Raw genomic sequence first — 27311 nt, forward strand, 5'->3', positions numbered from 1 at the left:
TCTGATTCACTGCTTTCTTACCAGCTCCATCTCTTCATTCACTCTCTAGCCCCCTCTCCCTCTTTCTCTCATCTTTTTTTAAAATGACTTGGGAAACCGACAGCAAAGCCTAACTTTACTTTTAACGTTATCAAATGAAAAGAAATGTCCGCCCCCTCCTCTTGGTGCCTGTTATAACGTAACTGTGGTTTGTAGTAATGTACAAGTGCCACAAGATGGCGGTAGCTATATTTGAAGTACCATATAGGACCTGTGCAAGTGTCAGTGACTAGCCAATGCCACAACACTGTAGAGAGCAAACATGGCACCCACTAGACGGAAGTTTGATGTCGAATTCAAAGAGAGTTTTGCAATATGTGGAGGAAAATTAAGGGGAGAAAGCAAAACATTTTGACACTGACTCGAAAAGTATGAGATACTGGAAAAAACAGAAGCGTGAGCTGCTGTTAGCTGACGAGGAAAGCACGGCTAGCTGGAGGTGGTAGGAAGAAAGTTAGCTTGGAGCTAAAGAGACAGCTGATTAATATTTGATATTTGGCTGTGTTTTTAACTGGCTATTAATGTTTATATCCAGCGTAACGTTACCTCAGATTTGTTTAGTTTTTAACTGACACTGGCCATATTTGCCCTCCGGTACATGACAGGTCATACTTCACACAAGTTAAATTGAAATGCTTGTGTAATGTTTCACAATAAAAGACAGGAAATGAAGGCATTATGTCCATGGGCTTTTAATTGTATTAATAGCATAATGCAGTAACTAAAATTTAACAGAGCCAACGGAAGCAGATCAGAAAACAGGGAGGCTTCGTACTAAAATATGAGCAAATATACTTATCAAACAGAGGGAATTAGGAATAAAGGCCTCTCTCTACTATAAGCCGGCTTCCAATAAAGGCCTGGTACCCTCTGCAGTTGAGGTAAATAAAGGCCTCAGCCACTACTAGAGAAAATACAGTAGTTAAAGACTTGGGGCACCAGCTCACTCCAAAGTGAGAGGGAGCAGTCTCAGATTTGAATATAATGACCCTTGCTCCAACAGTTTCACACTCTGCAAAGCTCCCCTGTGCACGTGGCAGCTTTCAACCTCATCAGCCAGCAGAATTGCATCATATCACTTAAGAGCAGAGACACGCACTACTGAGGCCACCAAATCAGACATTTATCTCTCCTTGTCTGTGCTTCGAGATTTAAGGATTGGGTTGTTTCCAATAGATTGAATAAGTAGACTTCTGGACCAAGGACATGCATTTGGAATATTGTCACACAACTTACACAAACAGGATCTTAACATTTTAAACCAACAAAGAACATAAGAATGAATACATATTTGTTGTTACTTTGTTGTTGGTATTATTAACAGTACACTTGTAGTACACAGAACAAATCTATGTGATCAATACAGGGTCTAACATATTTTGAGCTTGTAAAAAACTGCACGAATGATTCAGGTTTGTGAACATGTATAAAAGAATTATTGCAGAAACAATTGAGAATGTGCAAGTAAAATTTGTTCCCAAATTATATCAACAATGAGGTTGCACAAAGACTCAAAAGGAAGAAGCAAAGAAAAAAGATGTGATTTTGTGAACATCTGAGTACCCATTCAAAGCAAAAAACAGTGTGAGACTCGTGCAATTACATGCATTTTAAATCAAATGCTAGCTGATACCCACTGAAAATTATGTTTAAGTCAGTTTAACGAGAGTCTGTTGCTAAATCACTTTTAAGCACATCGTGTATAGGGAGGACAGAGGAGAACTGACTGTCCCTTTGTTGTTTACAAAAATAAACCTAAAATATTCTAATAAGAGTGAAGCCCTATGCAAATCAGCGAAAGACTCCACTGTTCACAGGAAAACACCAAAAGTTTTTCTGTTTTTAATAGGAAATTACAAAACCATCACAGTCAGAAATCAAATGAGTTATGATGCAGAAACTCCTTTGAGACATGATGTTGTATATACTTTACAAGTACAATATGACAAACTAGGGCATTGTTTCCCAAAAGCATCTAAAGCTAAGATGATCATAAAATCCATTTTATGAACCTTCATAAGCTTAAGAGGTGTTTCTCAAAAGTATTGTGACTGAAGACGCTCTTAGAAATTATCATAGATTAACGAGTCTACACTAAATTATTTCCAGGATTTCACAAAATTTAACCCTAATATTTCACAATAAATCAAATAGTAGCAGCTGCAGCCTGCAGGAATGCTGGGTTGGATGTCCAGCCCTGCCGACATCCAGTACATCAACTATGCTTCATTCAGGACAAGTGGTAATTTCGGAAGCTTGTCAATGTCCGATTTGACTTGCTGCATTAACGACACCCGCAAACTGTAGGATTTCGTATTGTTCTTTTTAACATACATAAATGTTGTCATGTATAAAACTAAATGGCAAATCTGGAATTATATCAGACAAGAAAGACAAATGAGTTATTTTTTTTGTCCATCATTTACTTTAGTCTACACAGTTTTATATCAATTGTATTAGCATTTACTTTAAGTATTTTTATTGTTCAATTTATGTTTACATAAATGCAGAACTTAGTGCTTTGCCTGGTTTTCCATAATGCTACCTGTCATTTAATAATGCTTCCCAATGTAAGGAATATGTCGTGTGTGAAGTGAATAACTTGATATTAAACAATACAGAAACATATGGTTTAATAACTGGGGTTTTCATAATTAGATAATGCCAGTGAGTAACAAAGGAAAGAAGTTCTATTGATTTAGCTACAATGAACACACTTTTCTGATTATATATGCTGCAGTATGTTATGTCTTGGGAGGTTTTGACTTCCTACATGTAGTAAGCAGGGGTTGAGTACAGCAAATAGGGGTTGAGTTTACGCTCCGCTGGTGCAAAGCTGCTGTTCTCATGGGCCTGGCGGCGGTAGTACCTGCGGAGTGCAGGACTGCCAGGGTGGCACTGTCTCACATGGAGGAAGTACTCATCTGGGCGGCTTGAGGTGTAACCACAGTCCTCACACACAAAGATCTTGGAACGTCTCTGGCGGTAGGCATACTGTTGGTGAACGCTGTGAATCTTCCTCATATGGGACTCCAGAGAGCAGCGCTGTGTGAAGGCTTTCTCACACAGCTCACACTTGTAGGGACGGATACCTGCAGCAAGGGGAGACAAAAGAGGTTATTTTCCTGTGCATGTCTGTGTGGATATACTTGCACGTTCAGACTGGCTACAGTTGCCTTGCAGCTGTGTGACAAATCTTGCAATTAAGGCTGCTGCTGTCATTTAAAGGTGCAGTGTGTAGAATTTAGTGGCATCTAGCAGAACAGACTTGGCAGTAATGGAATATAATATTCATAACTATGTTTTAGTTAGTGTATAATCACCTGAAAATGAGAATTGTGTTTTCGTTATCTTAGAATGAGCCCTTTATATCTACACAGGGGGTGGGTCTTCTTCAACAGAGCCCGCCATGTTGCACCGCCATGTTTCTACAGTAGCCCAGAATCGATAAACCGAACACTGGCTCTTAAGAAGGCCTTTCGCATTGTTCATGAGTTTCGTGGCCACCGTAAGTTCTCCTACATGCTTGGAAGTGGGGTGGGGGTATTGAGTTGGTTGCAATCTGCAACCTCACCACTAATACAAGATTGTCATCTTAATCTTTTGGTAGCTACTGAATGTTCATATGCTCACTACTGCTGTGCGCCCAGCTGAAAGAGCAAAGCTTTACCCTGCAGTGTTTACAAGCTATTGCTCTAATAGAATTTACAATACTGTGTCATTACATTCAATGTAAAAGTATAATGCTTGTGGGTTTGTGTCTTACAGAACCTGAAGAATGTGTAGGTGATTTTATTCATATAGCAACCTACACTAAGTTAATCTGCTACTGCACTGGATAAACTTTCACCATATCCATCATATCATTGCCACTGGTATCAACTTGTGATTACTGGTAATTGGCAACATATCAAACATGTTCTGCTGCATTTAGGTTTTGTCAGTAAAATCAAATAAAAGGAAAAATCGGCCATGCTTCTGACTTCATGCCTTATTTGTTGCAATCTTGTCCTACCAGATAATTGGAAATTAGCCTCAACTTTTCCATTATTATGGTGCTACATATTTGTCATGGTTTGTTGACAAACTAGAAACAAGACAGTGATTTTAGTTAGGTATATTTCCTGTAGCCCATTAATAATGTATTTATTCAAATTAGCAATGATGACTTTGTGGCTGTGTGGCCATCTGTTTGATTCTTATGGCTCCTCATCAAGTAGGAGACAAAATAGTTGTCAGAAATCCAGATATCTCAGACTATAAATTATGGTCAAGAGACTGACACTAACAGTTTTCGTCTATAGGATCAACATATGGCCACGGTGCATCAGCTTCTTTTCCTTCGTCTCATTGACTGTATATAAATATGGATGTCATGACAGCTCTCCAAAGGTGAAGCCAAAACATCTTGATCTAGCTTCTCTGCGCTTCCATTAGATCAGTTACCCACCCAAAACCAAAACCACATAGAGACTGTGTCTGTCCCCCGACCACTTAAATCAATTAAATCTAAAATAAATAAAAGAGGAGTCATTCATAAAAATCTAAAACTAATTAATATCACATCTGCAATTGTGCAACAAAATAGGAGAATTAAATGTGGACTCTTAAACATTAGATCACTATCATCTAAAACTGTATTAGTTAATGATCTAATCTCAGATCTTCATATTGATTTATTTTGCCGTACTGAAACCTGGCTGTGTCATGAAGAATATGTCAGCCTAAATGAATCCACTCCTCCCAGTCATATTAATACTCACATTCCTCGAGACACAGGCTGAGGAGGTGGTGTCACAGCCATCATCAACTTAAGCCTAATTATCAACCCTAGACCTAAATTTAATTATAAGTCATTTGAAAGCCTTGTTCTTAATATCTTTCACCCAACCTGGAAAACGTTACAGCCAATTCTATTTGTAATAGTGTACCATCCTCCTGGTCCATACTCTGAATTATCTGAATTCTCAGAGTTTTTATCAAACTTAGTCCTTAGTACAGATAAAGTAATTATAGTAGGTGATTTCAATATTCATGTGGACGTCGATAATGAGTCTTAGCACTGTGTTTATCTCATTATTAGACTCAATTGGCTTCTCTCAGTGTGTAAATAAACCCACTTGCTGTCATAACTTGTGCTGACTTACGGCATTGAAATTGAACATTTGTTTTTCCACAAAATCCTATTTTATCAGACCACTACTTGACAACTTTTGAATTTCTATTATTGGATTACACACTACTAGACAAAAATGTCTTCAAAAGATGTCTATCTGATAGTGCTGTAGCTGAATTTAAGGAAGCAATTCCATCAGTATTGAACTCAGTACTATGTCTCAATACTACAGAGGACTCCTATGTTAATTTGAGTCCCTCCCAAATTGATAATCTTGTTGATAGTGCTGCAGGCTCACTGCAAACAACACTTGACTCCATCGTCCCTTTAAAAAGGAAATTAATAAAACATAAGAGGTTAGCTCCATGGTTTAACTCCCAAACCTGCAAATTAAAGCAAATATCACGAAAACTGAAAAGGATCTGGCGTTCTACCAAACTAGAAGAATCTGGTTTAGTCTGGCAGGATAGTCTTAAAACACATAGGAAGGCCCTCTGTCATTCCAGAGCCACCTATTATTCATCATTAATAGAGGAGAATAAAAACAGCCCTAGGTTTCTTTTCAGCACTTTGGCCAGGCTGACAAAGGGTCATAACTCTATTGATCCGTTTATCCCAGTGGCTCTCAGTATTAATGACTTCATGACCATCTTTAATGATAAAAGTGTAACTATTACAGACAACATTCATCACCTTCTGCCCTCAACAGGCACCAATTTATCCTCAAACACAGGAACCTTAGAAGCAGCTGTGAAACCTGATATATATTTAGACTGCTTTTCTCCAATTGACCTTTCTGAATTAACTTCAACGATTTCTTCATCCAAACGATCAACCTGTCTCTTTGACCTCATCCCAACTAGGCTGCTTAAGGAAGTAACTTCTTTACTAGATATGATCAATCTGTCTTTAGTAACAGGCTACGTACCACAGTCCTTTAAAGTAGCTGTAACTAAACCTCTTCTTAAGAAGCCTACTCTTGATCCAGGCGTCTTAGCCAACTATAGACCTATATCTAACCTTCCATTTATTTCTAAGATCCTTGAGAAAGCAGTTGCTAGTCAGTTATGTGACTTCCTACATAACCATAGTTTATTTAATGACTTTCAGTCAGGATTTAGAGCGCATCATAGCACAGAGTCAGCACTGGTGAAAGTTACAAATGACCTCCTAGCTGCATCGGACAGGGGACTTCTCTCTGTGCTTGTCTTGTTAGATCTTAGCACCTCATTCAACACAATTGATCATCAAATTCTAGGAATTGCATTAAGCTGGTTTAAGTCCTATTTATCAGATCAATTTCAGTTTGTACATGTTAACAATGAATCCTCCATGAAGGCAAAAGTTAGACACGGAGTTCCACAGGGTTCTGTACTTGGACCAATACTATTCACCATGTATATGCTTCCTTTAGGTAATATTATTCGGAAACACTTCATTAGTTTTCATTGCTATGCAGATGATACCCAAATATATTTATCTATGAAGCCAGATGATACCAATCAGTTAGCTAAACCCCAAGCATGCCTTAAGGACATAAAGACCTGGATGACCTGCTATTTTCTGCTACTAAACTCAGACAAAACTGAAGTCATTGTGCTCGGCCCCAAACACTTGAGAAACACATTATCTAATGATATAGCTACTCTAGATGGCATTACCCTGGCCTCCAGCACCACTGTAAGGAATCTGGGAGTTATACTGAATCAAGATATGTCCTTTAAATCCCACATAAAACAAATCTCAAGGACAGCCTTTTTTCACTTACGTGATATTGCAAAAATTAAGCACATCCTCTCTCAAAAAGATGCAGAAAAAATAGTCCATGCTTTTGTTACTTCAGGCTGGATTATTGCAATTCATTATTATCAGGCTGCCCTAACAAGTCTCTAAAGACTCTCCAGCTGGTCCAGAATGCAACTGCACGTGTACTAACAAAAACCATCAAAAGAGATCATATAATGAATTGGGAGAGAAGGCACACAAAATCTTTTCCTGGCACATGAGAACAGAGGAAAGTTCAAGGACAGTTAACACAATTGAAACTGAAACAGGTTCAGTCTCATATAATCCAATAGAAATTAACAATACAACAGCTTTATACAAATATATATTCATCAAAATTGCCAGAAGATCTGACTAAGATTGATGAATTTCTGTCCACTATTGAACTGTCCAAACTTGGCCAAGAAGACCAAGAGAATCTTGACCTTCCCTTCACTGAAAAAGAAATTTAAAAGTCCTTGGGTTCATTACAATCTAATTAATCACCAGGGGAGCATGGTTTTCCCCTTTTACAGAGAATTTACTCATCCCCCTTATCATGGATGTCATTAACTTAGCATCTAGAACTCAAACTCTCCCCAAATCATTCTCTGCTGCCATAATCACTGTGGTTCACAAAAAAATAGAGACCAATTAAAGTGCTCTTCATTTCAGCCTATTTCATTATTAAATTGAGACTATAAACTGATCTCTATGGCCCTGGCTAACAGACTTGGCCAATACCTGCCACAATAAATAAATCCAGACCAGAGTGGCTTTATTTCAAAACACTCGTCAGCTAACAATATATGTAGGCTCTTTAATGTTATCCACCTAATAAAATCTAAGACTGAGACTAGTGTAGCTATAGCTTTAGATGCTGAAAAAGCCTTTGATAGGCTGGAGTGGCCGTATTTATTCAAAGTCTTGGCCAAGTTTGGGTTTGGCCAGTTGTTTATTAATTGGATAAAAACCCTTTATTATGAACCTCGGGCCAAAATTACAGATCTCAACAGCATTTCCCTTGAATAGATCGAGGGGAGATAGGACTGCCCTTTGTCTCCAGGACTCTTTGTCATGGCTATTGAGCCCCTAGCTGAAGCAATTAGATAGGATCCTGATATAAAAGGTTTCAAAGTAGATCAGACAAATCATAAAATTAATTTCCTGGCAGATGATGTCATTTTGTGCTTAATAGACCCTGGTAACTCCCTCACCAAATTACAGATTCTATTAAATGTTTATGGTGTTATTTCAGGATAAAAGGTGAGCTGGGAAAAAAGTGAAATCATTCCAATAACGAGTTTTGATTACACTGAGTACCAGCAAACAAGCTCATTTAAGGGGCTTCCGAATGGTATAAAATATCTTGGAATAGCTGTAGATAATGATCTTAATAATTTGTACAAACATAATTACCCCCCATTGTTCTGTAGAATTGAAGATGATCTACGTAAGTGGATGAGTTTGATCATTACTCTAATTGGCAAAATGAACTGTGTCAAAATGAATATATTACTGAGGTTACAATATCTCTTCCAGTCCTTGCCAATTCCACTACCTGAAACTTTTTTAAAACCCTCAACAAATATGTTAGACAATTTATATGGAACTGTAAAGTGTCCAGGGTATCTATGGAAAAATTAACAGGGGATTATTGATTAGGAGACGTTCGATTACCCAGTTTTAAAAAGTATTACTTGGCAGCTTAAATGCGATACATGCAAACACCTCTGAGACAAAATAAACTCATACCCATGTTGATTCTGGAGACTTGGCATCATAAAGGGATCCAACATTTGGAAGATTGTTACAAAAAAGGACTTCTCATGTCCTTTGAACAATTGAAGAGGAAATATGACTTGTCCAGCAAGACCTTCTTCTTCTATCTTCAGTTAAGATCTTTTCTTAGAAAGAACTTGGGACCCAGAATGACTTTACTTGTATCTACTGATGTGGAGAAACTGCTTCATGAGGGAAATGTAAACAAATTTATTTCTAAAATATATTCCTTGCTGCTGAATGAAGGCCTGAAGCCAGGTTTACACAAATCTAAAGCAAGATGGGAGTCAGACCTGACATAATAACAATTGATGAACACCTCAGATTTATCAGAATCAGATTTATGTCAAAGCAGTTTGTCAGCTGCCATTAATGCCTGGTGCACTATAATTTCCTCCATCAACTGTACCTCACCCCACAGAAATTTCATAAATCCAAAGGTGAGGCCCTTTTGGTACGACCTCTGTAACACCTTGACCAAAATCACAGGAGTTACCTTCCCACTAGATCCTGAGCTTTACCTACTAGGGAATTTCACAAGTATCTGTAAATCTTCAACCAATTCCCAAATAAAATTTCTGAAAATTGCTTTATGTGTGGCCAGGAAATGCATAATAGTGACATGGAAATCTGACTTCCCTCCCCTCATTCATAGATGGTCTTCCAAAATGAACAGCTGTATTCCTCTTGAAAATATTATGTATAGTCTTAGAAAAGGTGGAGTGTGTCTTTGTGTTTTACTCTAGCACTGTCTGTACACTTTTCCTAACTGGGTTTATACAGGAAGTGTAGGAATTGGGGTTTATTTGATGTTTTGTGTTCTGTATAATTGTTGACAGGTAGCCTGAAAATAAAAATAAAATATTACTAATAATGTAGAAGTCTGTAAAAGAGCCCTTCATGCCTTCATGTCAAATATGAAAGCTTTCTTGAAATCAGTAAAACAAGTGAATATCTTACCATTTTTGTTTGGTGTAATGTTTGTTGATTAAAGTGTGAACCGTATCTACATGGTCGGTAGTGCAGTGTTTTGGGAGGGAGCCAATTTGATTTTGAGCCAAGATGGAGTGTTCATCAAGGAAATCCAATATTCTTTTATTTAGAATACTACAAAATAATTTACGTAGACAACTGCTGACACAGATGCCACGGTAGTTACTAGGGTCTGATTTGTACTCTTATGAATGGGGGAAATGAGCCCTTTGTACCAGATATCAGGAAAACATCCTGACTGTCATACAACATTGAACAACTTCAACACTGCACCCTGCATCTCTGAGGCGCTGCATTTTGAGCATTTGATTTTGTAAGGCTGTCTGGAATTGATCACACAGAGATTTTGTCTGTGTGATGAATTCTTCCCAAGTAATTGGGAAATCAAGGGGGTTTGGGTTGTTTTTAATTGTTTCTTCTAATGTTTGGAGTGTTTCTTTTATAATACATTGATCTGAATTAATTAGATTTACTGATATTCCTTTGAACAGATTTTCAAAATGTGCTCTCCAGATGTCACCATTTTGGATGGCTGATACTTGTGGTTGATTTGTGTTGAAGTTGTTCCACATATCCCAGAACTGATTTTGATTAATGGCGTTCTCAATATCTTCAAGTTTCATGTGAAGATTACCTCTTGGGGACAGTTTCCAGTATAAACACAGACTTTGTCAGGACCAGTAGTCCACATGGAGACCAAAGCCCAATCTCAATGAGGCAAAACCTCATTTCTGAGGTCCTGGTTAAGGTTATAGGGAAGGTGTGAATTGAGGTTAGGTTAAGGTTAGGGTTTACGTTTGGGTTAGGCTGTCCACAATGAATGGTAGTCAATGCAATGTGTGTGTGTGTGTGTGTGGCTCTAGAGAAGGCCTTCCGCAATTTTCGCATTTTTCGCAAGTTGCGCAGCCATCATAGGTTTTCCTACATGTTTGGAGGGGGAGGGACAGGGGTTTTTTTAAGTGTTGTCTTTTGCACTTGCACTTTTGATTTTAGGCTTTATTCGCTATATACATGCACTGTTTGAAAGTAACCAAGTGTCTTTACTAAAGTACTATACGCAAGTACAATTTTGAGGTATACATAATCATTTAAATTTTATGCTACTACTTTCATCCCACTACATTTCAGGGGACAATGTATTTAGTTTAATACTTTTACTCCACCACATTTATTTTAAAGCTAGTTACTAAGTTAATTTGAGGATTCCAACTTTATAAATCTGTACTAAAAATAAAAAGTACAATGTGTAAATACAGTAAATTAAAGTACCAGTGTGTTGTGGAGTATATTCAAAAGGGCTCTATAAATGAAATGTATTATTATTATTATTATTATTATTATTATTATTATTATTATTATTATTATTATTATTAAATTATAATTATTAAATAAGTTTAAATCACCCCCACCTCAAACAGCTACAACATTGAAATGCTAACATGTTAATGCATCAGTAATAATTATCCAATATTCATCATCATCATGACCACTCTTGTACTATCACCTTTACTTGAACCTGCATTACCTGATTGTTTTCACCATTTGTGGGCAGCGGACACAGGTTGTGAACATAACAGTGACATATCATCACCCTTTTAGTGTTATTATTTCCACACCCAGTAGTTATGGAGCAACATTATCATTCATTTGGAGTCATGTTTCTGTCCACCTGATGAATGTAAGTCCAATATTCACTCTCTTTTAGCTCTGTTTCTGCTCTCTTTAGCTGCTAAAGGCTCCACTATGTTTTGTCCACCCATGAGAGGGGCAATGAAAATGAAACCTTCAGAATCTCCTTCATTTAGGCAGCAGGACTGATATGATATGATGACTGATATGTTGATAAATCTGAAGCCCCTGAGGTGCTGCGCCAGAGCGCAGTGCCATTATGCACGTTGGTTCATTGCGTTTACCTTCATTAAATCGGCTGAAAACAACACCAGGATCATGGAACAAATCTCACTTCAAGTTGAAGTCAAAAGTTGCCAGCCCTGGTGCAGGTTTTTGGTGATTTACCGCTGGCCCGACTCTGTTTCAGCCATAACTCTAATGTAGCCTATCTCACCTCGTAAATGGTCACATAGTTTTGTAATTAATGTTACTCAACAGCGTTTACACTGCAATGTGTCTCAAGAATAAAATATGAGATGCTACTTTTGCTGAAAAGAACGTTGGAAAAGAGGAATATTTTGCTTGGACCTTAGACCAAGCAAAATATTCCCAGAAATCTATAGTATTTGAGAGTCAAAATATTCAACTTAAACATTCTCTCTGTACTTTTTGGTGACTGATCTCTGGTACTGAGTGATGCTGTCAGTCACCAAAATATAGTAATCATATAGTAATCTGTAGACAGTTGTTTTCCAATCGGTGTGTGTGTGTGTGTGTGTGTGTGTGTGTGTGTGTGTTTGTTTGTGTGTGTGAGCAAATGTACATATTTCTGACCTGTGTGTGTTCGCATATGCCTCTTGAGGTCGAAGGTATCGTTGAATCCTTTGCCACAGAATCGACAAGGATGTCTCTTCACCAGGCTGTGACACTTCAGATGGCGGGTCAACATGCGCTGCAGGGGGAATATCTTTTGGCACACTGAGCACACAAAGTCACCTGAGGCGAGGGAAGTACGTTGACAGGGCTGATAGAATGAGAGAGATAATAATAATGAAAATATTGTAATATCATCCTCATGAGTTTTCTCTTCTGTCTTAGGCATATAGGGAACAAAGTGTAGTCTGAACATGGTCATATTATAGGAGTTTAACTTCACATGAAAAGTCTGACCTCACCTTCACTCTGCTGACCAGTGCCAGTGTGCTGGGATGGTAGAAGGAACCCTGGAGCATCAGTGTGGACCAGTCCTGCCTGGTGTCAGCCCCTGGTCCTCCTGATCCTGCCAAAGGTACAGGCACTCTAATTTCTGCTGCTGTCCCACATCCTAAGGTAGTTACTGGCTGAGGCACAGTAGCAGACTGTTGGGCGTCAGCACTGCAGGACACCAGCTCTTTAGCATCTTTGCTCATCGACAGGGACAAAAGGAAATAATTAATTAATTTATAAGTAAACTAAGAAGGTTAACTTTAATTACAATAAATTAAACATACTGGAGTATGGCTTAACAGCCTGTTTTTGGGTCAGACCAACTTGTATATCACTGCTTAATTTTGACAACTCACAAAAACTCATAAATGTAAAGATGCAAATCTTACCTGCCGTATTATCCTCTTTCCACTCGACCTGCTCTGACTCTTTCCATTGCCATGTTCTACATGCCCCATGTTTCTTTTTCACAAGGAAAGACCTCGGCATGCTTTGAATCCTACCAATTTTATTCCTCTTCTGTTTCTACCTCTGATGATCTGCCTCTTTTATGACCCTCAACCTCCAGTCCCCACTCTCGAGTGTCACACTGCTTTTAGTTTGTGATCTGTTATGGACCGACCTACATATCACCTTACCTTAACATCCAACCCTCATCCTTTGACAACCTGTAGGTACAGTATCCCAGGAAAATCACTTCACTCATTTCCATAACACTCTCTGGGAAGAGTGGTGAAGGTTTAGAGCTCTGGGGAGGGGGTAGGCAGCTCATTGTTTTGACTGGAGTACACCTGTGTTGACTGTGCGCGTGCGCCATTTTAACTGGTCCCCCACTGGTTTTGCATGTCAGGCAGTGAGAATCCGGGGAGCTTCGCATTCAAGTGGCCCTTGGCATGCAAATTTTGGCCCCGGACAAAGCCCTGGCCCCAGACAAAGGGCACGGTCTGAGTAACAGGAGCAAGCACAGAGGAGCCACAGCCTTAACTGCTAGGTAAATCAGCCCTTTCTCTTTTTTTAGCCTCTTTCTGTTGCAATTGTTTGTTGGGATTACAGAGCCTTTAAAAATGCATACAAAGGCCATTGAACATCTCTGAAAAGATGTCAAGCACTTGCTGTCCGTTGACTGTGTGGTTTACATAATTGCACATACATGATGGCACTCTCTGTCCTGTTGTGCTGTACCCTGCCTCTTGCCCAGTGCATGCTGGGAAAGGCAGCAGTCTCTGCAACCCTGAACAGGAAAAGCAGGATGTCCAAAATGTCCAAGTCTCCAGCATGTTTAAAGACGTGTTATTTAATAATTCTGCCAATAAAGAATGACCTTGTTTAAGTCTGCACAGCCAGTGTGTGCTTAAGAGGAAAATGAACTGCGTGCATCTTATTTCACTGGATTCTGCATGGCAAATACAAACGCAGCCCAAGACTAAACCACATCATGCAAATACCAGTAGAGGTCACTTCAAGAACACCAGGAGGATCATGTAGTACAAACTGTGCAGTAGTATAAACATACGTCAGCGCTGCCTTACTGCTGCATTTAGCCATGATGGGGTGTATGAAGAAGAAAGTACAGTAAGTGGTTCTCAAACCCTTTCATACAAGTTACAATTAAACAGGTTAATACTTAACTCTTCCAGTTTGTCTGTCAGTGATTGTCAATGGGATGGTAACAATGGAAACAATGTGTTGCCACAATATTCAAATTGTAATTAAAGTGCTGCTCATGGCTCACTGGAGAGCCTCTCTTTGCAGTTCACTGCATTTGATTTTTCAGACATAATTTCATTTTTCACACATATGGTTCACAAACCTTTAGCATTTATTCTTTTTAAATGTTATGTTACTTTGTATAAGTTATCCCAAAGGAAGAGATTAAGGCGGAAAGAGCTCTTTTGTATCTATTCCGTGCTGCATACATATGTAATTGATTTTGGATAAGCACATATTTTGGATAAGCATGTACAAGAAGTGTAAAGTATACTGTATTTGTTCATTTAATGGGGGAAGATGGGATTTATAATATTTATGATATTAATTTGTCTAAGAGAGAATGTCTTCAGAGTGATTAAATACTCCTTTTAATATTAAATCTCTTGATTTATTATTAATACTGTGTGATGATCAGATTTGCAGTATTAGTATTTCCTAAAGTTCCTGCAGGAGACTGTTGACTGTACTGTGTGTGCTCCCTCCGGAGCTGCGCTCTAACTGTATGCAAAGCACCAGCCTGTGTGCTGCAGCATGGAAATAAAATGGTAAAAACACAGCTCCACTTTACTTTGTACAAGACACAAAAAATGTGGCCCTTCAAGTGACACTGACATTCTGATTTTGAGCTCTTCAAGATCGTTTACCACTGGAGAACCAAAAATGCAGAAATTTGACTCCCATTTCACTCTGTATCTATTGTTAGTCTCTGCAAATACTGATTGAACTTAATTTAGAAATTTGTTTACCCGAGGTGTCTTCAGTGACCTGAGTCAGGCCATTGACTCAAGCCACCTGACAGTGATGATGAAGTGATAAAGTGCCTGCCTTTTTTTTGCTTCAAGTCTGAACATGCACATAAAAGAGGCCATGTTTAACTGTTGATGTGCTCATGGTTGGCCACACCCTTGTATCTTCTTTCAGTCAGACAGGTAAACTGTGTGTGTGTGTGTGTGTGTGTGTGTGTGTGTGTGTGTGTGTGTGTGTTTGTGTGTTTGTGTGTGTGTGTGTGTATGATTTTAACACTTTAAATCTGAGTTTTATTACAGCTGCAGTCAACAATGATTAATACTGATCCAGTCTTTATATCAGTTTTCACTGTCAGTATGTACAAGTTGTGCTATTTGTGTGACATCTCTCCTTAGGTAAGACATAAAGTATGCTTTGCAGAATTTTTTGCAACTATTGCATGTTGTATTTACATCAGGCCTCTTGTTACAGTTATACTCCACCCTAGAATCCATCTGCAAACACCCATCCCCTATAGACCTGACAGCGGGCTTTACACAGTTTGTAACTTGCTTCTATGTGAAGAGTACTACAGCATCGTTACAGTGATACAGTTTCACTGCAGAGGAAAAAGTTTCAAATCATCCACTGATACTTCTCAAACCCCCCCCCCCTGCAGCATAATCCTCTTCTCCACTTTCCATACTGAGTAGTTTGCTCATCATGCTGATGTCAAATGGAGGCAGTGTTTTTAGCTCATAGATACTGAGCAAACAGATGGACATGGAGAAGTATATTATGCTTCAGGAGTGATTTGAGATTCACTGTACTGTACATGCTTTTCATCTAATGTGTATGCAGTGAGTGCAAGCCAGTTGTGTTTTTCCATCCTATTGCAGATAGAAGTACATGTACAGTAATAAATTCAGTGTTAAATCACCTTTGCCTTGAATATTTGTAATTTAAGGAACAAAGTGTATGAAATTACTGATCTGTTGTTTTCAAACACAGTTAACATCTTTGCAATATCTGAGACACATTTGGATGAAACATTTAATGATGAAGCTGTGTGCATACAAGGGTATAATCTGTACAGAAAGAACAGGAACATGGGGGTGGTGCAGCTTTTTATGTTCAAAATCATATTCCTGTGAAAGTTAGGGAAGATATCATGTGTAATGAAATTGAGGTATTATGGCCTCAAGTTAACTTCAAGTTCAAGTTAACCCACAATGTCAATTAGAAATAATGTAAAATGAACTCAGCTGTGTGATTCAATGGTCACACAGCTGATTGGTCTTTAGTACATGTTTCAGTCTGGTCTTGAATGCATTGATAGAGCTACAATTCTTCATATCATCAGGTAGGGCATTCCACTGAGTTGTGGCTTTCACAGAGAAAGCTGACTGCCCAAATGCAGTGCAACGAAATGGTATGGTAAAATCTTTTATAGAGGATATTCTGGAGGATCTAATAGAGCTTACTAAGCGAGTGTACACAAAGTCACATAGTGGAGGAGGGGCCAAACCATTTAAAATTTTATAAACTACGCACAAATTTGAGAATAATCTAAAATCCTCAAAGCTCAGTAAATTGTATTTCTCCAGTACCCTACAATGATGGAAATGCATTGGCTTTTTGTAAGGCGATGCAGAAAATATCTTACACCTGATTTAACTAAACTTGTGTTAAGTACTCTTATTCTTTCGCAGCTTGATTACTGCCAGATAATATGGGTGAATGCCACAAAAAAAGATAAAAGCAAACTTCAGCCAGTACAGAACAAGGCGGCATGTCTTGCTCTCCAGTGTCCGTACAACACTAATATCAATAGCATGCACTCCCGTCTCAACTGGCTAAAGTTGAAGACAGGCTGATCCTCGAGTTTCTTCTCTCAACATGAAAACAGGCAACAGAAGGCCAGTTTTCACTTCTCAAGGCAAACACTAATTTCCTTAAACACGCAGTAGTATATAGAGCAACGAAAACATGACATGGAAGCTATGCATATGCTGATTTGTAGCTTTTACTGTGTAAGTTCTACTCATATATATTAACATTATTCTCTAATACATGTCTTTTGTATGTCATTTGTGTTGACTGTAATGTGTAATGTATGTTTTTAAATGTGGACCCCAGGAAGACTAGCTGTGCTTTAGAGCACAGCTAATGGGGATCCTAACAAATAAAAAAATAAACAAATGAGGTGAATGTTTTTTGTTTTTTTTAGAATTCTAATTCCAGAACTGTTATAAATTAGAGCTGAAGAATCTTTTAAAACAATGAGATGTCATATTAGCTCATCACATTCTGTGAACACTTCTTAGACCAACACAGTTTATTTTTCAACTCACTAGAACTAACAGTAAAATATTCCCGTCAAAATCAAATCAACCGCATGGCGTCTAAATCTTGGCCAAGATTTACTAGTCCATGCTTCCTAGACTCGAGCAGACATCTAGGTAAGTAGTGAGGTAAAATGCAGTCTGTCTTACATGTTAATCAGCATAATTCACCATGTAGGATTGGGCACTGGTGACTTATTGTGTGTTGATACTTGAGGAATTTATGATAAAAAAGAGACTGGGATGTTTTTATTTTTTAAACAGTATAAGGTGGCACCGGGGTGGGCTAGTAGAGCTTAAGCCCTGAATGTTTTCAGCATTAACTTACTGTCCATCATGTGTGGCATTTTTGCTACTAAACCCAAATCACAGCTGCATAGGAACCAATGCATGCTGATGGACTGGACAGCCTGTCCTGTAGTTTTTTGGGTTTTTTTTCGCTTATCACGAGTAATATGTGTAAGAGTTTACAGTTTTTAGCTTTTATCTCCTGACAGTCTGATAAAATGAAACAAGTGACGTAAACACATTATGGGACAGAGCTTCTGCAAGCTGTAAAAATGAAGTGCCCACCAATCGCTAACTTTACAATAGCGTTAGGTATTATATTTGGCAGTGCATTTAGTGTGTGAGAGCATGCATCATGTGTCTATGTGCCTGAACAGACTGATTATAAAACGTAAACAATATGTTAGAAAACAAGTGTTTCAATCTAAAATCTCGTCGAGGGCACCAACATAGTCAGGGCTGGCCCTGTATTCACCACATTCAGCTGTATTTTTTTGCAGGCCGCCACACTGACTCCAGCATCTTCAGGCTGGAAGGTAGCACATTAGATGAGCGGACAGAGAGCATAAAAAGGAAGCATGGGTCTAAGGAGAGGCTGCAAAGAGCAAGTAAGAGAAGCAGGACAAGCCAAAGTCCATCCCAGGAGCGCAGACAGTCCCCCCACCTCTCCTCAACCAGTGACAAACCCAGCACCTCTGCTGCAGCAACCACTGACCCAACCATTAGAAAAGGTTAGATGAACTTGGACATGCAGACAATTCATTTTTTCTGTATTCTGAGCTAAGCTAAAAAATTTTTAGCTAAGCTAAAAAATAATAATCAGTTAAAGCTCATTTCTCTGACTACATAGATAGACAGAGTGCAACGTGTCATACTCTGAAAACCACATCTATTCCGAACACTGCATACCTTTCAATTAAACAGCTGGTCAGGTCAGGCCACCACATGGCACACAGCCCTGTAATGTTATCCACTTTTGTCTTCTTAAAGGCTTGGTTTTTTGGGTTCTTTGCCCTGTTGGTAGTCCCACCACACAGCAGCTTTTAGGCATTTTTCTGTTTGCTTGCAGAAAGAAGTGACAAGGGTACACCTTCACACAATAAAAAGTGTGAAGAAGTGTGTGAAAAAGTCATTGTTGTTTTCCCCTCCAGGGTATGTAGGACTCAATTGTGTTCTGTCTCTAAGTAGCTGCGTTTACATGGAAACTAATATTCCACTAATAATCAGAACAATAGCTCAGTCAGAATAAAAATAACCACGTAACCACCTCAATCAGAAGAGACTGGCCCGATCTGGCAGAACAGAAGGAATTTTCAATCAGGGTGAGAGGGGTGGTGTAAACCTTTGATAATCCATTCAGCAGGAAAATATTAGCACCTCATAACCATGTAAATGCTCAATCTGATCATTTTTCTCTTATTGAAATGAATATATTCTTTCTGTGCATGTTTGCCCCATTTGGGAGCAATATTAGGTGGCGTGACGGTAAAAAGAGAGTGTGTGTGTGATAGAGTATGAAGTTAGCAGCTGCGAACGTAGTAGTGCAGGGTGTGTACAGTTTAGACCATTTGTCAGTCAATAAATGCTCCAACTCCTCAAGAACAAGTCAAGTTATGGTGTCTTGCTTGCCACCATAAACTGTAAAAAAACATATGGACATAGTCACTGTGAGGTCACCCATTGGTTTATGGACTGCTGTTTTGAAGCCTCGAGTTGATTTGACCATCGCCTTGTTGGATTTGAACGTTACCATCTTGGACTTTTAGAGTCAGAAGTGACCATATTTGGACGAAAGGGTGGAGCTAACTGTGATAATGCTAATGCTAATGCTAATTTCTGCTAGCGGAAAATAGGCTTAAAACCATTAAAACTAAATGTACTTACCAGAAAAACTGAATAGCCGACTCTTTAGAGAGTTTTTTAGTACAACCAAACCCAGAACAAGACTTTTGACAACCAAAATGTTACAATTAACTTTCATGAACTATAACACACTGTGAAATAGTGGCTGCTACGCATATACTGGAAATCAAGTATGGCTTAATTGCTTGTCAAATCAGAATTAACAGAATTAACCTTAAACAATACAACATCTATCTGAGATTTAAAATGTATTTTCCTTTCTGAGCACATGTCACAGAAGAGAATATCCAATTCAAGGGCAAAACTGTCTGTTTTAACTCTGTAAACCAGAAAATCCACAGATAAATCTGAAGTCTGAATCCCAATGTGTACAGCAGTGGTTTAATCCCTCACTGCTTCTCCCAACTCTGAATCCAAGCAATAATTCAAAAATGCTAATGGTGTCATTGTTTTTTTACATTTCACACTTTGTCTAGTCTTACCTGTAGGAAATACAAGTATAACTGAATCCAATGATCTCCCAGTGTTGGATGCTGCTGACATGTCAAAGAAGAGCAGTAAGTGTAAAGTGACCTGTGAAAAGGCTGAGGAGCAGCCAAAGAAGAGAAGTAGAAAAACTCCAAGTCTGCAAGAGGGCCCCAGCCACACATCAAAAAGCACTTGCCACACTGACAACAGAGGTAAGACATACACAGCAGAGAGATTCATTTTCTCTTTGTTTCAGATGTAAATCTTAAGCTAAATGACATCTTGTCAAACCTCATTTCTGTGGCTAGTTTAGTGTGGTGGAAAATCTTCAGATGGGCCAATAAATCTTCAGGTCTCCCACAACATTTAAAACTCAAAAAACCCAAAGAAAAACACAAATAGGCAGAGTTCAATGTGAATAGGTTTACTGTGCAGCAAGTGTAATACAGAGCAAACTTAGGCTTCAATCTCAGGATGAAAAACCTGATGCAAAACCACAAAACATCACCTTATATACTTTTCATAACTCCTCTTAGTGTGGAGCCTATGTTTGTCTCCATCCCAAACTCTTTCAGTCTGGAAACAATGGTGTCTCAAACTTCCCTAAATTTAAAAATAAAAATAGGGCCTGTTGACCTTTAATCAAACATCACAAGCAAATAATCAAAATATCATGAGCACTAACCTTTCCTTTATTCTTTAATAATTAACCATCCTGTGTACTGTCTGTGTAATGAGTGTATACTGACTGTGATGATACTGCCATGTCTATTTACACAATGAAATCACTCTTCCACATTAGGGTTTGGCTTTAGGTTAAGAATGTACGGAGCCCAGGAGGGGCCATGGAGAAAAAATAGCAAATTTGTTCTCTCAATTCAATAATTTTTGCCCTCAATACATTCATTTGTGCTCTCAATTTAACTATTTTGCCTGTTCCCCTCTTTTGGAGGGGACCAAATTGTTTCATTGTTTTAAGAAAACAATGAAAAAGACCTTTCCCCTGTAATGTTACTGATCCCCAATATATGTATTTGTATTCTGTGTCTGTAGCTGACTTTAAGGCCAAGTATGAGGAAAAGGAACTGCTAGGTGAAGGAGGCTATGCTTTGGTCTTTGCAGGATTTCACAGAAACAACAATCTGCCTGTAAGGCTTCTTACATGTACACACACTGCAAACACATGCACACACAGACACACACACACAAACACATTCATAATTCATCCATTAATTCTTTATGTAGTGAAAGCTGAATGTAGTGAAAGCTAAACCAAATATCTGTTTGTGTCTTGTAGGTAGCTATAAAACATATTCCACAGGAGGATGTTGTGCGCATTCCATTGGTAAGTGATGTGTTCTCTGTTCTAATACCAAGTCTTTCACTTCATTTAAATGTTTAATTTCTTTGATATTTCTCTTTTTACATGAGGCGAGCACATGCATACACTACCTGTAAAACCTGTGGCAGTTTTTATTTGAAGCACCGCATGGTGTTTAGAGTTACTTATAAAACCCAGAAATTGATTTTCCATCTTTAACCTAATTTCACACATTTATCTAAAGCGTCTGAAAGAGAAGATGAGCAACGTTCCTCTGGAGGTGGCATTGCTAATAGCAGTAGGAGCTGGACCAGACTCAACAGCCAGCACTATAACCCCAGTCCTGCTGGACTGGTTCGACTTGGACGAGGAATTAATTATGGTTCTGGAGAGACCCGTCCCCTGCATGGACTTAATTGATTACTTTGAACAAAGGGATTCCTACATGGAGGAGCAAGAGGCTCAAGTAAGGGCCTTTTAGCTGGATGTATGAGTGTGTGTGTGTGTGTGTGTGTGTGTGTGTGTGTATGTATGTGTGTGTGTGTGTCCATACCCATCATGGGTCAACCTGCCTGTTGTCTATCATCAGTTTAAGTTTCATGGAGAATTTATGTCCCGCAGGCCCTACAGAGACAGCTGGTGAATGCAGCCTTGGAGATGCATTCAAAAGGAGTTTTCCATCGGGACATAAAACTGGACAACATTCTTATTGAAACAGGTTCTGATGTCCCGAGGGTCAGATTCATTGACTTTGGCTATGGCACAATGCAGATAGAAGAAGAGCACACTGTGGAACAAGGTAGGCTTTTTTTTCTTTTTTTACCTTAGACTGTGAGGAATGTCTTTCTGTCTCTCCTTTTCTGTCTCTGTCCCTGGCCTTCACCTCAGTCCTTCACCAATGAACTTTCCCTTTATGTGTCTCTGTGTACACTAGGGACTGAAGTGTACAGTTCCCCGGAATGGTTTGAGCATCACCGCTACACGGCCGGTCCCACAACAGTGTGGCAGCTGGGGGTGGTGCTATATGGTTTACTGCATAAACGACTCCCCTTCACCTCTCCCCATGAGATTATCTGTTGCAATCCCCCAATTCGAGTTGACCTTTCTGATGGTAAGACATGCACACATACATGCAAACACAGAAGCATGCATAGTTCATGACTTAAACCTTGATCCATATGCTTATGTCCAGACTGCAAGGACTTTTTGCAGAGGTGTCTGGCCAAGCGCCCACAGGACCGGCCTACCTTGGAGAGTCTTCCAAATCACCCTTGGCTAAGATGAGATAGCTCTACAGCACATCAGCCAAATCTGCAGTTTAGAAAACCAAAACCCTGCAAAAACTATTTTTAAAATTAAAAAAACTGTTGTCTTTTTCTGTTTCTGCAGAGCACCAAACCAGTCCAGCAAGAACCAGCAGTCCCATAGTTCCAAGCAATTCCTTATTATCAGGCTGCCCTAACAAGTCTCTAAAGACTCTCCAGCTGGTCCAGAATGCAGCTGCACGTGTTCTGACTACAACTAGAAAAAGAGATCACACTTCTCCCATTTTAACTTCGCTACATTGGCTTCTTGTAAAATCTAGAATAGAATTTAAAATCCTTCTCCGAACTTACAAAGCCCTTAATTGTCAGGCACCATCTTATCTTGAAGAGCTCATAATACCGTATTATCCCACCAGAACACTGCGCTCCCAGAATGCAGCTTACTGGTGGTTCCTACAGTCTTTAAAAGTAGAATGGGAGGCAGAGCCTTCAGCTATCAGGCTCCTCTCTTGTGGAACCATCTTCCAGATTCGGTCCGGGGTGTAGACACCCTCTCTATGTTTAAGAGAAGGCTTAAAACTTTCCTTTTTGATAAAGCTTATAGTTAGGGCCGACCAGGCTCGCCTTGGATCAGCCCTTAGTTATGCTGCTATAGGCCTAGACTGCAGGGGGACTTCCCATGATGCACTGAGCTCCTCTCTCCTCCTCCTCCTCTCCATCTGTATCCATTCATGTAACATCAATGCATGTCACTAACTTTGCTTCTTCCCCGCAGTTTTTTGTGCTTTATCATCTCACAGGAAACCCTTGGTTGCGGGCCGAGCCTTCACAGTCCTTCACAGTACTGTTGGCATCCTTCCCTGGCTGTTGCTGTTGCTTTTGCTGTTGCTGCTGTTGTTGTTATTGTTATGATTGTTGTTCTTCCTGACAGCTATTGAATTCACCTGAAAAACCTTTTGTTTTTATTCCACAAACAGAGCTCCAGCCTTGGCCTCTTGCACCACAGCTAAATTGAAGCAACACTTACGCTTACACATACATTTTGTTTTATCAGAGATTAAAGTAATTAAAGATCAATTATAATTTGCTGTTCAGTACAGAAATCAAAACACAAGTTTTTTGAACCACCTGGGCAACAGAGGATAATGTTGTATAGAGAATACTATCGCCTGCGTATAGATGAATTGTACTGTTTGTAACATTTTCTCCTGAGTAATTTTTAAAAGTTGTGAATAAAAGTGGAAGAATAGAACCCTGTTGCACACCTTTGTTAACACTCATAAAGCCGGACTGATAGCCATCAGCCACAACAGCTTGTGTTCTACCACTGAGATAATTTGCAAACCAATGACATGATTTTTCATCAAATTCAATGGATTCCAGGCATTTCAGAAAAATTTGATGATCATCAGTATCAAAAAGAGATAAATCAATAAAAATGGCGACACAGTCCTTATGTAATGTACTGGTAACATCATTCAAGACTTTCGATGCTGTCATCACAAACCCTACATACTATGCCCAGGTCTAAATCCTGATCACTATTTTAAAATGGAGTGTTGTGATAAAATTGTTTCAGTTCAGTGAAAAGGTCTGAGTGCCTAATTTGTTTGCCAAGCAAGGTGCACTATGATCAGAGATAGCGGGAGGAAATCCTGCATTTTCAAATAAATAACCTGAAGAAATAAAGTGTTCATTTAGTACATCACATATTTTCTTTCCAACTGAGATAGTGTTAGAACCTTGAACAATTTCATTGGATAAGAATGACATAGGATTATGTGATAATGAATTAACCATTTTCCAAAAAAATGCTGGGTTTCCTGAACTTTCAGATAGTGCAGAGACATAAAATGATGATTTGGCATTTCAAACAACAGTGAGACACCTATTACATTGTTGACAAAAATAATGCCAATATGAGGATGATTTAGTTATTTGTGCTTTGTGCCAGGCAATGTCCCTTTCATGTAACATTACAGTAATTTCCGAACAAAACCGAGGGTTGTTCCTGATCTTGACTCTGAACTTGTCTGCAATGGAATTAAATGTCTTTATAACTAAATCTAAGGCCAAGTATGGATCAGGAATTGCCATGGCAAACCCAACATCATTATAGTATACATTAAACAAACTTGTTCAGAAAAGTGTTTAAAATTCCTTTTGAAAGTGATACATGGTTTGGATCTTCGTAATTTTGTGTCACGGATGCATGCTGTTGGGCAGTGGTCAGTGTAGTTGAGAAAAACACCACTAGATTTGTTTTGTTGAGGTCTATTGGTTAAAAATATCTTGAAGTGTGGCCTTTTCTGCATTTTTTCGATGTGGCTGTGTTGGGGAAGAAATTAGCTGTGTGAGATTGAATTCATTGCAGAGAATTTTTAGATTATCAGAAGTGTTAGTTAACCAGTTAATGTTCATATCAACCAGGATAAAATGTTCTGAATTTTCATAGCTGGATATCAAATCAAATAAAAGATCTATGATTGCAACCGCAGGTGTAGAGGGTGAACAATAAAACCCAATAACTAGTGCTTTAAAGTATTATTTTTCCCCAGACAAACATTAGAGCAAAGAGTTCAACATATTTCAGTTTAGATACAGAGGTAACGACAGAGACAGATAAACAACTTTTCATTAGCATTGAAAAACATTGTAGTTATCAAGACAGATATCAGCATCTTTAACTTTGTTTGACAACCATGTTTAAGAAAACACAAAAATTTCAGGGTCAGATTGTTGCGCCAAGACTTTTAATATGGTCCATTTTGGATATAATACTACATATGTTCATATGAATATTTTGAATCCCCATGTGATGCAAGAAGTTTTACATGCTAAAATCAACATTTTGAGTTTCCTGTGAATTTGAGTCATAACTTCCAAAACCACAAGTGGCGCTGTTTATGAGCAGAGAACATGGTGATAGGTTTCGTTTTGAATCCAGGTTCAAGACCCTTTGATTTGCTCCCTTCTGTTGCAAGCAAACAGGCCAAATCATGGACAAATTATTAAAATCAACACTCCTGTGATTAGTCCGGTGATAGTCAAGCCAACTATCACTAATTACTACTGGACCATCAAAACCAAGGGCAGTGTCATAAAAATGGGTCGGAATAAAAAGAAGAGAGCTAGTGGTACAAACAGGAAGCAAAGAGGTCACTGGGGGGTGAAAAACAGTAATCAGTGACTGATTTGTAGTCCAGGGGTCTCATTCATAAAACATCGCGTAGGATCCATACTAAAAGTGTACATGTGCACAAAAGCTGAAAATGGTGTGCACCAAAAACTAGTCAAATTTATAAAAACCGTGCGTACGCACAAATGCACACGTTTTTCCCTTTATAAATCACAGTCCACCTGGAAATGTGAGCGCATGGATCAGCCTCATATCCAGCCCTCTACACACCCACATTCAACCATAAATGGTCAATGCAAAAGTATTCATGAATATTGATTTGCGTTTCTTTCACCGGGTGAATCAGTCTCCCTCTCGAGACAGCTGACCAATCAGTGTTGAGAATCAGCGTATGCGACCCTCTCACTCATCACTTGCGCTTGGGCAGCTTACAACAGTCCATATATGAGTGCAGGTGGTGAAGATGTGCCAGTGAGGTGACTGAAGAGGGCAGAGTGTGTGCGGCAGATGCTGCGGTGTCTCAAGTGCGCTCTGTGCGCTTGACAGCACAGTGTTCCCTGCAGTGATTTTACATGATATGGAAACTAAAATCATACCTGGTGATATAGGCACAGTATTAGAAAATATTATTAAAAATCTGTTAGCACTCTATTCTGCAATTATTTTTAAGCTACATTTAAGTTAAGTTATTTGATGTCATCTTGGATTTCTACAACCGATGATGATAATTTCATCGGTTAGTTAACATGGTTGAGGTGAAAAGGAATCAGTATAATCACACTTAATATGGAGGAAAGGCAAGCCAGACTTTCCGGAATCCTGCCACCTGCTATATCCTGACATCATTCATTTCAGCAGCTGCTGCGCACTCCACAACTGACCCTCTCCTCTGTGAGACAACGCTGATGACATGTTGAATGGACTTTGATTTAAGATTTGAGTCGGCTTACATCTTTTCAAATTGAAAGGTGCTCATGGAATAGTTATGGCTCACTACAAGTGCAAATACGGATAACACTGCTGGTTTGAATGTTTATGATAAAGTGAATCTATAATTAACATTTGATATTGTATGAGATTAAATGTCCGAGAGAAATCATTATACAATCTGGCTTCAATTCACCACCTCACCATCTGCATTACCAATTTCCCCTGTCTCCAAAATGGTTGTACGCATGGGTCAGAGTCCCTTTTGTGTGTACGCAACAGTTATAAATGAGACCCCAGAGCTGTTGTGGGGCAGATAGCAGTTAGTCAGTGACATGAGGCTGTAGTAACTGCATGGAAAATGTTTGCTGAAAGTGCATGTGTGCCATGGAAGCTGGGATGGATACCATCTCGCTGAAAAAGGAACGTTCCCAAAAAAATTAAAATTGTCAATAAAAGAAAAAAAAATTGTGTGATGGCCATACTGATTGTGGCCACGTGTGCAGAAAGAGCAGCCAGCTAAAACATGCAATACCTCAGCCCATAGAGGGGAGAGGGCCTGAGACAAAGACGGACTTTCCAGACTTTTTGAGTTTGTTAAAAAGATGGTTAAAACTTCTGTTTTAAAGCTTCAGACTGCTGCTTGGTGATGTTGCTTGTACCGACATGAATAATAACACTGTGGATTTATGGGTGTTTGCTAAGCAGAGATATGATCTGCCGCATAACATCCACAATTTTAGCACCA

General features: G+C 38.9%; 2 protein-coding genes across 3 annotated transcripts; one reads left to right on the forward strand and one right to left on the reverse strand.

Annotated features, from left to right (window-relative positions):
- Positions 1–2003: 2003 nt before the first annotated feature.
- zgc:171929 (uncharacterized protein LOC100124596 homolog) lies at positions 2004–13000 on the reverse strand. The gene is made up of 4 exons (XM_067609140.1): positions 12901–13000; positions 12481–12704; positions 12140–12329; positions 2004–3131 (listed from the first exon to the last, which is right to left on the reverse strand). Exons 1-4 carry the CDS (start codon positions 12998–13000, stop codon positions 2809–2811), a joined length of 837 nt encoding a protein of 278 aa, XP_067465241.1. The 3' UTR covers positions 2004–2808.
- A 4286-nt stretch (positions 13001–17286) lies between these two features.
- Positions 17287–22886, forward strand: LOC137194986 (serine/threonine-protein kinase pim-1-like). 2 transcript variants are annotated; one of them, XM_067607071.1, is made up of 9 exons: positions 17287–17409; positions 18081–18311; positions 19920–20123; positions 20965–21059; positions 21209–21256; positions 21477–21698; positions 21854–22031; positions 22167–22343; positions 22425–22886. In XM_067607071.1, exons 1-9 carry the CDS (start codon positions 17346–17348, stop codon positions 22514–22516), a joined length of 1311 nt encoding a protein of 436 aa, XP_067463172.1. In that variant the 5' UTR covers positions 17287–17345; the 3' UTR covers positions 22517–22886. The 2 variants fall into 2 exon arrangements, with proteins under 2 accessions (XP_067463172.1, XP_067463173.1); XM_067607072.1 differs by having other exon boundaries at positions 19968–20123.
- The last annotated feature ends 4425 nt before the right edge of the window (positions 22887–27311 follow it).

This window comes from Thunnus thynnus, chromosome 13 (assembly GCF_963924715.1).
Source record: "Thunnus thynnus chromosome 13, fThuThy2.1, whole genome shotgun sequence".
In the NCBI taxonomy this organism is placed as follows: Eukaryota; Metazoa; Chordata; class Actinopteri; order Scombriformes; family Scombridae; genus Thunnus; species Thunnus thynnus.